We start from the raw sequence: 14,024 nt of genomic DNA on the forward strand, positions 1-14,024 counted from the left end.
TGTTTAGCATCAGAAAATCTACTTATTATTGATGAAAGTATCTATCATTTGTATTATGCTCTCTATATTATCCGCCATACACACCGGCGAAGACTTTACGAATTCTCTTGATATCCATTCCACCATTGAGACAAAGCTGGAGAAGGATTCTACTCTTTTGTGGGTTAAGATAACCACCTGCAATCAAGTAAGTGTTGTTCTCCTTTGGCATTGATCCACGAGGAACCATACCATCCATGGATCTCTTCGAGTAGATAACGGGGATACCGTATGTCAGCGACAAGTCACCCAATATCTCGTTGGTCTTATCAGGAAGAGATCCAGCTCCCATGGTAGCCATTACAATACCGGCAACCTTCATTCTCTCGACTGCTAGCGTGATTAACTCGTTGTTGAAGCTCTGATGAGCGTATAACACGATAACCTCAGGCATAGTATCCCCAAAAACCGAAGTTTTAAAAGAGATTCTGCCGGTTGGAATGGAGCTAGGGTAGTAGTAATGGACTTCGTTGTTCACAAAGTTTCCCAAGTATCCGTGACCCAAGGACTTGAAAGAGTCTAAGGAATTGGCATCGCTCTTGGTGATGTAATAACCAGACCCAATTTTATCATTGAGGGTCACTAGGACACCACGACCACGACTTTGCTTATTGGCAGCAACTACACAAGCCTGGTACAAGTTGGATGGGCCATCAGCGGAAACGGAGGTAGATGGTCTCATAGAGCCGCAAATAACCACAGGCTTATCTTGAAAGTCTAAAGTTGCATCCAAAAAGAACGATGTTTCCTCGCAGGAATCAGTACCGTGAGTGATAACCACACCATCGTGGTTGTCCAAAGCAACTTGTGTTCTAGCCTTGAGTTTCAAAAGGTCACTTGTGGTGATCTCCTTGGAGTCAAGGTTAAACACTTGCTCGAAATGCAATTCACAAGTATGTGTAAGGTCAGGAATACTGGCAATAAGATGCTCGATGGTCAAGTCGACATGGTAACCAGCAGTTTGAAAAGCAGTAGAGCCTTTACTGGCAATGGTTCCTCCAGTTCCCAAAACCTTGATCACTGGAAGTCTCTCTGGTACAGTATTATCAAAAGATTCGAGTGTACCAGAAGAGTTCAGCCTGTATTTGACATGGAACACAGGATGGTCTTCATCTCTAACATCCTCTTGAATATCAAAGAGGTCTGGCCCCGAAGATGGAAGTGTCATGGGAAAAGAAAGAAAAGCAGTGACTGAAGCACTAAAATTTGCAATAGTGGGGTTCACGGCGCTTTTGACGCCGTAGGCTGTTATGCAGGGAATTCAACAAAACACGGAATCAGAACATCGGAGGGAATACTTGAATTTTCTTATCATTTCATCTTGCTCTTAGTTAGTTAAGATGTACTTTCCTCGGGTGAATTTTCTATTAGTGGAGGTCCAGGCCTAAACGACTCTCGATGAGAGACATAATAATGGCTGCGAAATTAGGACCAGAGCGTGGACTACCAAAGGAAACGAGTTGGAAACGAGTTCTCTTTGGAAAATTCGGTCATGGATGGATAAAAGATGTTACATATCAACGACTTTAGGACCAAACGACGTGCTGGAGGAACATGGGTAACCTAAGTTGATCTAGCTTTTATGACCTTTCCATGGTCTAGGAAGGCTACTCTGTTCCCAACACAGCTTGGCGTTAGAAGAATATGATATATGATTGGTGGAAAAGGATTGGAAAGTAGCCCTAATTAGGAGAGGTCTGACAAATCGAAGGAAATATAGGTCTTACAGTGGAAATACATCAATAGATCTGGAAATTGGTGGATCTGGAGAAAGGTCCGTACACCAGAGTGGTAATGGGTATTTTCTAATGCCATATCTTAGTGTACCTTAGATCATCATGGGTCTTTTTAGCAAAGAAGAAAAGGTGGTTGATCCACCCAACAAGACGAAAAGAAAGATTTGCTGGGATGCAAGAGACAAGTTCTTTGACTGCCTTGTGAAGAATAATATCGATAACTCCTTAGATCCAAAGAAGAAGGATGAGGTCGAAACCAAGTGTGGAACCGAAAGAGCAGTCTTCGAAGACAGCTGTGTTGCTTCTTGGTATAAATACTTTCAAGAAAAGAGATACAATGATATCCGCAGACAGAAATATATCGAACAGCTAGAAGCTGAAGGAGCAAAGCCCTTACCAATCAAGTTATCCGGAAAGTAATAGAGCTTCCCCATGAATATCCCATTTATCTCATTCAATGTATATAGTTTACCAATACAGACTGCTAAAGCCTTAGACCACTGTGATATAGACCGGCTCTCTGCTGACTGTTTTCTTTCCTGAGTTATTGAAGTCATCAAACACGCAACCCCATTCATACCGGCCTTTCTCAAGAACCATGAAACCCAACTCAAGCTCAACAAATCCCCCAGGAGGTATCTGCTTGGGCCCAATAGTCTTTTGGAGCACTCCGTTGAAAAGGATTCTCTGATCTATCGATATATCTGGCCTATTCGACTCGGAGGTTGGGAATGGAACGTGGCGTAAGACGCCCGATAACTCTGTCTTGGTATGATTCACAATCTTGGTCTTGAGAGCGTAGAAGTTCTCTTTTTCCAATCTATACTCGTTCTCCCTCTTGTCAACCACTTCTGACGAGCTTTCAGCGCTCCAAATACTATGCTGTATCAGGATACTGTCGTAGACTAGGGCGTTGGACATCCTGGTGTCTAAACGTATGGACCGCAAGTCAATGGCTCCAGATCTCGGGTTGTTCTTCGTGACTGTCCGCCACGACCCGCTGAGACATTTAAGAATGAATGACCTTATCCAGAAGTTCTTGCGGTTTTGTTCATCTTCTTCGGCAGTAATTGCATAGTTCTTGACAAATTGTTTCTTCCGCAAAGAAGGAATTGGGCGGCTGACATCAACATCCTCAACGCAGATTCTGCGGATAGGTATCAACAAACGACTGGTCTTGGTGGAGTCTATCTTTTCATTCACAACGAAAGAAATTCCCGGTTGAACTTCGTTTGAGATTTTGAGTGCTAGTTTCTCTTTCCATAAGTTTCTAACATCAAGAACGAGAAGACAATATTGTGAAATGTCATCGTCCTCAGCTTCCTTCGCTTTGGAAATGAATTTCAATAAGTCACTGATGTTCTTCTCTATGAAACTCTCCTTCTCTGGACAGTCGTCCAATTGGAACCCTTGTAACGAGGTTGAGAAAAATGGGATCACATCACATCCAATGATCTCCAAGGATGGCTGTACCGTGACGCTGAGTGGGACACTGATTGATTTGACGTAATTCTTACGTGTTTCATCCGACGCTCTGTTGCAGTATTCGAGAATCAATTTCAGCTCTAACATTCCTCTCTTTCCATTGATCTGATATTTGAATTCAACATCCGTTTGCGGTTGGATAATTCTATAATGGGATGAGATCTCTTCCTTGTTTACCACGGTGAAGGGCTTGTTCTCAAGGAGTTGCCATTCGAGCTCGTGAACTTCCTCTGCCAGAAGTTGATTGCTTGAGTTGGCATGGTTTAGTCTGGAATTAACCGAGTCATTAGTAGAATCCCAGAATGAGAATGAAAGATAATTGATAGGCAATTTTGAAGTGTTCCTCAATTTAATGGAAAAGTCCTTTTTCTCACCTTCTAAAAGCATGAGCCAACCATTCAGTATCAGATTTGCCACAAGTGAGAGCGATGCTTGAGATGGAATTGCGGTCAATGAGAGCTTCTTACTTGTGGCCCGGCCAGTGATATCTTTATCTCTGAGATTTGCAGCACATTTATCGAGTACACTGTCAGCATTCTTTTCACTTGCCTTCATTGACAGATATGCCTCTAATCTTTGAAAAGCTTTCGACTTCTCCAGATCAATGATGCTGAATCGCTGGGGTTCTGCAGTCCCGAAAGTGATATCAAAGTTTGATATAGTAAAAGTTCCTGGCTCTCGAATTCTAAATGCAACAGCAATATGGCAAAGGGAAAATGGTGGCACAACAACGTTGCTAGTTGACTCCAGAGCATGCTGGTCGGAGTCCATGATACGACCAGGATGGAACAGCAAGCCCCCATTAAGCTTATTGAGGTCTTGCTTATTAAACCCGGAAACACCAGCGACTCGCATCAGAGGTTTCACTGTCTCAATGGCCTTCTTGTCACCCACTATCGAAATGTCTGAGATGCTAAGGTCGAATGCAAAGGGATTCTGTAAAAGAATGACGATCTGGTGGATATCGTTGACACAAATGAGTTTCTCCTTCGATGGTACATCCTTTGGTGTTTTGCTGAACGGATTAAAAATAAGAGGGTCATTCATCCCCGTCGTAGTGGTAGCAGGTGGGGGTTGAAATGGTATAAGCTCATCACTCAGCAGATTCAAGACAAACTTGGCATTCCTAACAAGAAAAGGATCGGGATGAGGAATCAGGATTGAGTTATGGCTCTCTTTAGATAAAAGGGCAAGCCACTCCATCTTACGTTTCAATTTTATCTGATCCTCGTTTGGTAGGCAATGGGTGTATCTAGACAAAACAAGAACACAGATTTTCGCAAGAGCTTCATAGTTCTTGAGAGATTCAGCTATTCTGAGGCAAACCTTCAAAAGCTGTAGCTGAAGCGTTATCCAATCCGAATAATGGCCCATAGCGTCAATGTCTTTTGCTTCTGTTTGTCTGCCTATATTGTACATCTCGAAAAGGTATTCAAAAATCTCTGAAAGTGTAGCAGTGGAGGCAAAATCCGGTAGGACGCCCTTGTGGTTAATTTTGGGTAAAAGAGCGACTAATAAAATCCGAAGAATGAATGCACGTTTACGACGGAGCCCCAAGTCGGCATATATCGATGCTAAAGTGTAGTAAACTCTGCATTGTTTCACAAACTCCAAGTCTATAAGTTGCATGCTGAAGACCTGGTCAATAAGTGAAAGAATTTCAGTGCGTAAAACTGGGTCTTTCGGACCATTGCTTTCAACCGGTGTGGATTTTATGATGCAGTTGAGAATGCTGGCCTCAGTGTCAGCACCCGCAGTGTAAATGACGATGAATAGTTTGATGCTTCTTAGGAGAAATTCGATGTAGACCAAGTCGGGTACGCAGTTCTCGAAATCTGCGTCACTGAGGTTATAAAACAACGCCGTCTTATTGCATAAGATTCGCAAAAACTCAGTGATCGAAGAACCGCTCAATTCTATATGGCCTGATGTAATGTTTGAAGCGATGCTGGTACCCCTGGAGCTACTTGTTGAATTTCTCGGAGACTGAATGCCGTTGGATTGCTTGCTTGCCATCGAGTCAGTGGACAAACGCTTTTGCGCTAGGCTGATAGAATTGAGCTTACTCTTAGGTATGTGTAATACCGATGCTAACATTGGATTCAGGGCTTGGTGAGGAATGCCGAGGTAGGAGAGCATTAACGATGAAACGGCAAGACCCTCGAGGGCACTACCCAACCAAAGGTTGTCATCTGCTTTTTTGAGATTAATAGCAGCATCGGTAAAGTACTGCAAGGCTTCATTTGCCTGACCTGCAAGTAACAAGTAATTACCTGTAAGCTTTGCTTGTCGCCCTGTTTGTCTTTGAGACGCTTTCACTTTCAGATCAGGAGTAGAAGGCAGCGATTGGTTCTTCGAGAAAGATACTTTGAATGACGAACCGGAAGTTACCTTCTTCTGAGCATAACTAATGGTCTTGTGCAATGCAGTGCCGTCTCTTAACGACATAGGTGACTGATGCGTTATATTTTCGATGGAAGACACATACAGAGCAAGTGCCTTGATATAGTTTTCGGTGATATAGCACATGGTTGTTTCCAAAGTGGTGATGCTTTGATCCTCTAGAGCAGGCACAAAGAAGGTGTTCAGGCCAGATGCATGTTTCAGCTCCTCAATCTTATCAGAGGGGGAATTGAAGTAAACACAATTGTGAACCATTGCATTTGAATGGTCATGATGAAACTTATCAGCAGCCTTCTCGTCGTAGTCGTCATAGCTGCCCAATCCAAGCACAACGAATGTCACTCTGAAAGGTTCAAACTCGTGAAGAAACAGCACGTCTTCATCTGAAGGACTCGTGCAAAAGTCATAGAGCACTCTGCCCTGTGGGAATGTCTGGGGATTGAAGTTGCGTGATTCAGGTATAGGTGCCACGTCTAGTAGCCGAATGTCACTGGCGTTTCGGAACTTTTCATAGTACCGGTGGAAATTAGGATCAGCTTCATTCAAAGGCACCACCAATACTCTTGTCCTTGCTGGAGCAGCGAAATTGAATGCGTCTGCCATTTATAAAGAGCTAAACTCGAATGAATGACAAGGTAAAGAAAAACTGCCCAAGAACCTTGAATTGGTTACTTTTAAAATCGGTGAAGTGGTGCCAAGTTCTTGTGGTAAGTTGAAGCCTGATTTGGTCAGTGCGCCCTGGCACTCAGTTTGGTGTAAATAAGACAGCGCTGCAGTGCGCACAAAAATAACCATAGTTAACGTGGAAGCGAAGAAAAAACATTAACCAGTGTGGGTTGAGTTGAGTGCGCCCTTAAACCCGTGCACCATGCTAGGATCTTGAAAGTGGAAATAGCCATGAATGCGAAAGCTGAAGGCAAACCTCAACTCGAATCAATTGCATCACAGTCACACCCACTGAAAGATGCCTGGTTTAAGCTTTGACAACTACCAGAGGAACCAGTTTCTCTCTGCAAACGGCTATGCCGCTCCCAAGGCCACCTCCACCGGTACAACGATTGTTGGTGCCAAGTTCAAGGGCGGTGTGGTGATTGCAGCTGATACCAGAGCTACTACCGGCAGCATAGTCGCCGACAAGAACTGTGAAAAGTTGCACAGATTGGCTCCAAGGATTTGGTGTGCTGGTGCTGGTACCGCTGCCGACACAGAAATGGTGACCCAGTTGATTGCGCTGAACTTGGAGTTGCACGCCATGTGGCAGTCCCGCCAGCCTCGTGTGATTACGGCATTGACCTTGTTGAAACAGCATTTGTTTAAATACCAGGGCCACTTGGGTGCCTATTTGATTGTCGCTGGCTCCGACCCTACAGGCTCTCATTTGATGTCTGTCCAAGCACATGGTTCCACTGACGTGGGTGAGTATCTCTCATTGGGATCTGGTTCTTTGGCCGCCATGGCTGTTTTGGAAACACATTGGAAACCAGATTTGTCAAGAGAAGAGGCTGTGAAGTTGTGTGCTGACGCCATTGAGGCTGGTATCTGGAACGACTTGGGTTCCGGTTCCAATGTGGACGTCTGTGTCATGGAAACAGGCAAGGACGCACAATTATACAGAAACTACTTGACGCCTAACGTTAGAGGCGCTAAGACGCAATCTTACAAGTTCCCACGCGGCACTACGGCTGTACTTAGACAGAGCATACGCGACATTGTGGACGTGGAGGAGAGTGTGGTAGAGTTGGGTCGTCTGGACGCCATGGAGGTTGACGCATAACGAAAGAGGATACAGACTAAGAGATTCATGACTTAAGTGATGTTGTAGGTGAACCAGTCCACTAGGTAGTTCGCAACGTTGGATTGTTCTAGAAAAGTGCGCACCACATAAGATAAGTACTCTCGAGTAGTGAAACTTTCATTCAACATTGCACAAGAATGGTCGTGAATAATCCTAACAACTGGCACTGGGTCGATAAGAACTGCATTGACTGGTCTAAGCAGTACTTCAACGAACACCTCGTTGGTACTAAGGCGTCGAGCGACGATGGAACCTACGTCACTGTGGACTCTGTCTCATCGTTGGAAGGCGATGTCGAAGTCTGTCAGAGAAAGGGCAAAGTGATTTCACTTTTCGACTTGAGAATCATTATGAATATTGTTGGTGTTTCCGTGGTTGATCCTGAGAAGACTTTCAAGGGTTCAATTACTGTTCCAGAGTTGGCTTACGATACCGAAGAAGACGAGATACAATTCGATGTCAGTATCTACAACGAAGATGCTGATCTGGAGAAGATGAGGCTTTTGGCCAAGAAGGAGCTCTTGCCTCAGCTTAGACAGAAATTGCTGAAGTTTGGTCCTGACTTGATCTCCACCAACAGTAAAGACATTCAGCTTGAAAGTGACAAGGTCACTTCATCCTACACTAGAGAAAACCAAAGCCAGGGTTCTTCCAAGTCAGCTGAGAAGGCTGCACCAGCTAAGTCTGCCAGCAGCACGCCATCTTCAAGTACTCCAAAGCCTATCGCCGATGGTGTCCCTCGTTACAACACCTCGACGCTACATCTCGAGCCTACCTTCAACACCACTGCTGAGCAGCTCTACATTACCCTTTTAGACAGAGAGAGAATCGGAGCTTGGACTAGATCGGCACCTATCTTGGATGCTTTCCCACCTAAGGAAGGTTCTGAGTTCAAGTTATTTGGCGGCTCGATCTCGGGTAAATTCACCAAACTCGTTCCCAATGAGCACATCACCCAACTCTGGAGACTCGAAGAATGGAAGCTGGGCCACTACGCACAGCTCGACATTCTGTTGAAGCAAGGTGCTGGAGAAACCACGATGGTCGTCAAGTGGACTGGAATCCCTGTTGGTGAAGAAGACCGAGTTAGAGGTAACTTCGAGGAATACTACATCCGTTCCATCAAGATCACCTTCGGTTTCGGTGCTGTCTTGTAAGAAGCGAATCAGCACTCAGGTAAACCGACTTACAGTTGGTCCAAAACAAAAATACAGAAAAAAAAAATCATTTGTCAAATCTTGTCCCAAAGTAGTTAAAAAGTCCCACTATCTCTGAGTCGTCTCTCACTTATCGAGCCCACACTAACTGAGGGGGGTGGAGGGGCGTGCCCTGGCAAACGGAATGGGCATCCCGTTTCGGTTGCTGCTTCCATCGAGCAGGTCGGTATATATAAGCAGCGGAAACCATCTGAAGAAAACCCGATCGATCCATCTTCACATCAGTCGTATCTAAGCATGTCTGAATCCACCGTTGGAAAAGTATGTCTTGTAAAGAAAAACCGATGCTAAAATGCATACCTTTTCCCCTGCAAGCATTGTTGCCCTGATTGCCTAATTCGTGAGCACTCACCCTGGTGGCCATCAGATCCCTTTTCTGAACGCAAAGACACGAATCTGGGCCCAAATGGAAAATAGCGGCATAAGCCATTTTGGCTGCGAAACTCTTATTACTGATTTATTGTACTAACAACATAGCCAATTACCTGTCAAGCCGCTGTTGCCTGGGAAGCTGGCAAGCCTCTTTCCATTGAGGAAATCACCGTTGACCCACCAAAGGCCCATGAAGTCAGATTCAAGGTGTACAACACTGGTGTTTGTCACACTGACGCCTACACTCTTTCTGGTGTTGATCCGGAGGGTGCTTTCCCAGTTATTTTGGGACATGAGGGTGCTGGTGTGGTTGAATCTGTTGGTGAGGGTGTTGAGAACGTCAAGGTCGGTGACCACGTTGTCGCTTTGTACACTGCCGAGTGTAGAAAGTGTAAGTTCTGCAAGAGCGGTAAGACCAACTTGTGTGGCTCTGTGAGAGAAACTCAAGGTAAGGGTGTTATGCCAGACGGAACCCTGAGATTCCACTGTAAGGGTAAGGATCTTTTGCACTTTATGGGATGCTCTACTTTTGCCCAGTACACTGTTGTCGCTGACGTTTCTATCGTCGCTGTCAACAAGACCGCTGGCTTCGACAAGACCTGTCTCTTGGGATGTGGTATCACTACCGGTTACGGTGCTGCCACCATCACTGCTGATGTCCAGGAAGGCGACAACGTCGCTGTTTTCGGTGGTGGATGTGTCGGTTTGTCCGTGGTCCAGGGTGCCAAGGAGAGAAAGGCTAACAAAATTATTGTGGTTGATATCAACGACAAGAAGGCCGAGTGGGCTGAAAAATTCGGTGCTACCGACTTTGTCAACTCTGCCAAGTTGCCAGAAGGCACTACCATTGTTCAAAAGCTCATTGAGATGACTGACGGTGGCTGCGACTACACATTCGACTGTACTGGTAACGTCAATGTCATGAGAGATGCTTTGGAAGCCTGCCACAAGGGTTGGGGTACCTCTGTCATTATTGGTGTTGCCGCTGCCGGTAAAGAGATTGCCACCAGACCATTCCAATTGGTTACCGGTAGAGTCTGGAAGGGTGCTGCATTCGGTGGTGTCAAGGGCAGAACTCAATTGCCAGGCATCGTTGACGACTACTTGGAAGGTAAGTTGAAGGTCGATGACTTTATCACTCACAGACACAAGTTGGACAAGATCAACACTGCCTTCGACGACATGCACAAGGGTGACTGTATTCGTGCTGTCATTGAATTGTGAACTGCACGGGCCAGGCTCTAGTGTCTAGCATTGCAAAGGACTTTGCTTACAGGTAAAATCGGAAGCTCAGAAACAGACGAGAGGCGCTCTAAGAGAGCTGAAGCTGAGCAATAGTACATAAAAAGGTATGGCGGGATATTATACTTGTATGATGTAGGAAAGTCGATCTCTGTGGATCTGGTTTGACGCGAGAAGTCCGAAATATGGATTTACAAAGCAGCTAAGGTTATCCAAGCAGTCTACGATGAAAGTATAAAGCACTTCAAAAGAGATAGAAGCAAGCAGAGATCAGTTGGTGAAGTCATTGAGCACATGGTTGAACTGTGAGAGGGCTGCACTGTCTTACTTAACCGTGGGTACACTGATAAGAAACGGGCAGGCAAGTGTACTCTAGTCAAAGAGAATCAATGAAAAGCTGACTACATAAGTAATTGAGATATATCATTCAATAAGGTGTTTTCAGAGCGCTGTAATGTCAATTCTGAATTTCGACTCATCAAGACATGTCCAAGGCTGGTATAATAAATCACCAACTCCGAGGTCGTTTTTCCGTAACAAAATTTTTCCGCGTACATATTTCTTTATACACAACCCCGACTCATCCCGAAGCACTTGGTCTTCAGGGCACGTAGAATATCAAGGTTTGTTGGGTCTATAAAATCTAGATGGTTGAAAATAAGCATAAAAAGCTTCCGGCCAAACAACCCCCTCTTTATTAGGGTTCTTCCGCGTCTTTGGAAGCTCAAACCGCTGTCTCGGGTCCGAAACTCAGGAGTCGATTTGATTGGATGCGAAATTTTTCGGTGTACATGCAAAAAGACAGAAACACTTTAGTGCTCGAAATCTCAAGGTCCACGACTTCTTCTTCATAGCCATGTTTAGACAATTAGCCAAGCTCACCGCAGCCCCAGCCCCAAGGTTTGCGAGATCATACATTGCCGGCCAGTTCACTGGTCAGAAAAAGGACAACGGTAAGTACACTGTCACCTTGATTGAGGGTGATGGTATCGGTGTTGAGATCTCCCAGGCCGTTAAGGACATCTACGCTGCTGCTAAGATTCCAATCGAGTGGGAGCCAGTTGATGTCACTCCTCTTTTGATTGACGGTAAGACCACTTTGCCACAGGCTGCTGTTGACTCTGTCAACAGAAACTTGGTCGCTTTGAAGGGTCCATTGGCTACTCCTGTCGGAAAGGGCCACACTTCCATGAACTTGACCTTGAGAAGAACCTTCAACTTGTTCGCTAACGTCAGACCATGTAAGTCTATTGTTGGTTACGACACCCCATACGAGAACGTTGACACTGTTTTGATCAGAGAAAACACTGAGGGTGAGTACTCTGGTATTGAGCACACCATTGTTCCAGGTGTTGTTCAGTCCATCAAGTTGATCACCAAGCCAGCTTCTGAGAAGGTCATCAGATACGCTTTTGAGTACGCCAAGAGCATCAACAAGCCTCACGTTTTGGTTGTCCACAAGGCTTCCATCATGAAGTTGTCTGACGGTTTGTTCGTCGAGACCGCTAAGGAAGTTGGCAAGGAGTACCCAGACATCTCTTTGGACTACGAATTGTTGGACAACACCTCCTTGAAGTTGGCTCAGGACCCTGCTGACTACAAGAACGTTGTCATGGTCATGCCTAACTTGTACGGTGACATTATGTCCGACTTGGCTTCCGGTTTGATCGGTGGTTTGGGTTTGACCCCATCCGGTAACATGGGTAACAAGGTCTCTATCTTCGAGGCTGTCCACGGTTCTGCCCCTGATATTGCTGGCAAGGGCTTGGCTAACCCAACTGCATTGTTGTTGTCCTCTTGTATGATGTTGAGACACATGTCTTTGTTCGAGGATGCTGACAAGATTGAGAAGGCTGTCTTGAAGACCATCGCTTCTGGCCCAGAGAACAGAACCGGTGACTTGAAGGGTTCTGCTACTACTCAGCATTTCACTGAGGAGGTCATCAAGAACTTGTAAGTTATATTAGTACACTCTCTAAACTGCTAGACATTGACATATCTATTCGACTTGCTACATGTAATATCTCTTATGAACTTCTTTTACAATCCCTCAATGGCAATATTGGTGCCCTCGACGATGGCTATGTGCTCGGTGGCATGGACCCTGTCCTCATACTGTTCCAACGTCTCTTCCTTCTTTAACTCAAGCTGCTTGACCAAGATTGGTTCACCACGGTCCACCTCTGCGATAACCTTATGTATCATTACACCACCTACCGTAATCTCTCCATCCTGACCTGCCTTCCAAGCCCTGTCAATGGCGTGGGTACCATCAAAAGCACCAGGCAAAGCAGGGTGCAAGTTAATGATGGAAATCTTGGCCTCTTCAAGAGGATGCAACACGGATGGAGACAAAATAAGCATCCAACCAGCGCATACAATTAGATCAGGCTTCTTGTAAGAAGGATCAGGTTGATTCTCCGTGTTGCCATGGATTAGAAGGCTAGCCAAATCCTTATTAAACTTCTCACGTCTCTTCTGTCTCTCTTCCTTCTCCTCCTTGGTAGTACCCTTGTAGTAGCTCTTCAATGTGTGTGTCTTGTGAGCGATGCCGGCTTTTTGAGCTCTTTCCAACCCATAGGCGGTTTCACTGGAAGAAATGACCTGGGTGATTGTTCCTTTCAAGACTCCATTAGCTTGAGCGTCTATAAGAGCTTGTAAATTAGAACCAGAGCCCGAAATGAGGACTGTAATGTCAGGCATGGCTAGCTTTGAAGATAAAGACGACTATTGAAGTCGCTTCTTTGACTCTGTCGTGCACTATATGTAGGGAGGGATGAGTTTCGATGAATAAATCACCATTCTGAAAGGTTTATACGGTGATATCTATCAACAAGAAACTTTTTCGTGATATTCTACTTGTTCTGCTTACAAGATTTTAATTGACAATGTTAAATTGATTTTTTATTGATAATACGTTAAATTGCAAAATTATGTCAATGCGCGATAACTTTTGTTAATTGTGAAATAGTCTGAAAAATTCAGCCCTACTAAAACTAACTGCCGCTTATTTTCACTAAAAGAAAAGATTAGAGAATAAAAAAAAAAAAACCGGAAAAAATGGCACAACTTTTCTGAAACGTTAAAGGCAGCATATGCTATAACCGACTGCCAATAGTATATGTTGCTAATATATTCCTCTCGTCTCTCGTTCTCTCTCTTCGATTAGAGGTACCTAGAAAGTAGAGGCACTTCTATCAAGAAACACACCGAGCTCCAACTACTAGGTAAACAGGAGTCTACATCTCTTACCAATAACCGGTCCTCATTTGAGCAATCATCGCTGGTAAAACAAAATCCCATCTGCTTCATGGCGTTGCCCTCCACCTTCAATTACATAGTAGGGCCGCCCACTTCTCGGAGTTCCAGTAGTCAAGAGCATACACCATCCAGCCATTGCCAAGCACCCCACTGCCATACCCTTCACAAACAAAAACACTATAGTAAATTACAACCACCAAGATTACAATTACGATAAAGCTCCTCCTTTACACCCCAATTGACCCCACCACCTTTGTACATTTTTGATCACTAACATTCCACAATGGCTGCGAAAAGCGTAATGCAAAGATAAAAAAAAAAAAAAAAAAAAAAAAAAAGATTACTCTATCCATGTCTAGACAGCAATTGTACTTGCCCATAGTTAACCCACACCATTTGCCACTGCCAGAAGTCTCCTCATCTGAAATTGGCGTACCCCAAAAAACTGGGTGGCGCTTCTCCCCTCAAGAGAAT

At 44.8% G+C, this 14,024-nt stretch overlaps 7 protein-coding genes across 7 annotated transcripts; 4 read left to right on the top strand and 3 right to left on the bottom strand. All coding sequences in view use genetic code 12, as the record gives it.

Moving 5' to 3' along the window:
• Positions 1-67: 67 nt before the first annotated feature.
• Positions 68-1,207, bottom strand: CXQ85_002124 (asparaginase; the record flags this gene model as incomplete). The annotated part of the gene is made up of 1 exon (XM_025485812.1): positions 68-1,207. One exon carries the CDS (start codon positions 1,205-1,207, stop codon positions 68-70), a length of 1,140 nt encoding a protein of 379 aa, XP_025341277.1.
• Positions 1,208-1,877: 670 nt separating this feature from the next.
• Positions 1,878-2,195, top strand: CXQ85_002125 (uncharacterized protein; the record flags this gene model as incomplete). Its single annotated transcript, XM_025485813.1, has 1 exon — positions 1,878-2,195. One exon carries the CDS (start codon positions 1,878-1,880, stop codon positions 2,193-2,195), a length of 318 nt encoding a protein of 105 aa, XP_025341278.1.
• Positions 2,196-2,267: 72 nt separating this feature from the next.
• CXQ85_002126 (uncharacterized protein) lies at positions 2,268-6,266 on the bottom strand (the record flags this gene model as incomplete). Its single annotated transcript, XM_025485814.1, has 2 exons — positions 2,268-5,217; positions 5,248-6,266. The coding sequence occupies 2 exons, from the start codon at positions 6,264-6,266 to the stop codon at positions 2,268-2,270; spliced, it is 3,969 nt and encodes a 1,322-aa protein (XP_025341279.1).
• Positions 6,267-6,627: 361 nt separating this feature from the next.
• PUP1 (proteasome core particle subunit beta 2) lies at positions 6,628-7,437 on the top strand (the record flags this gene model as incomplete). Its single annotated transcript, XM_025485815.1, has 1 exon — positions 6,628-7,437. One exon carries the CDS (start codon positions 6,628-6,630, stop codon positions 7,435-7,437), a length of 810 nt encoding a protein of 269 aa, XP_025341280.1.
• A 158-nt stretch (positions 7,438-7,595) lies between these two features.
• On the top strand, positions 7,596-10,271 carry CXQ85_002128 (S-(hydroxymethyl)glutathione dehydrogenase; the record flags this gene model as incomplete). The annotated part of the gene is made up of 2 exons (XM_025485816.1): positions 7,596-8,606; positions 9,153-10,271. 2 exons carry the CDS (start codon positions 7,596-7,598, stop codon positions 10,269-10,271), a joined length of 2,130 nt encoding a protein of 709 aa, XP_025341281.1.
• Positions 10,272-11,145: 874 nt separating this feature from the next.
• IDH2 (isocitrate dehydrogenase (NAD(+))) lies at positions 11,146-12,246 on the top strand (the record flags this gene model as incomplete). Its single annotated transcript, XM_025485817.1, has 1 exon — positions 11,146-12,246. The coding sequence occupies one exon, from the start codon at positions 11,146-11,148 to the stop codon at positions 12,244-12,246; it is 1,101 nt and encodes a 366-aa protein (XP_025341282.1).
• An 83-nt stretch (positions 12,247-12,329) lies between these two features.
• On the bottom strand, positions 12,330-12,992 carry ADE8 (phosphoribosylglycinamide formyltransferase; the record flags this gene model as incomplete). The annotated part of the gene is made up of 1 exon (XM_025485818.1): positions 12,330-12,992. One exon carries the CDS (start codon positions 12,990-12,992, stop codon positions 12,330-12,332), a length of 663 nt encoding a protein of 220 aa, XP_025341283.1.
• Positions 12,993-14,024: the final 1,032 nt, after the last annotated feature.

This window comes from Candidozyma haemuli (genome assembly GCF_002926055.2).
Source record: "Candidozyma haemuli strain B11899 chromosome Unknown C_2014730914, whole genome shotgun sequence".
NCBI classification, from domain to species: domain Eukaryota; kingdom Fungi; phylum Ascomycota; class Pichiomycetes; order Serinales; family Metschnikowiaceae; genus Candidozyma; species Candidozyma haemuli.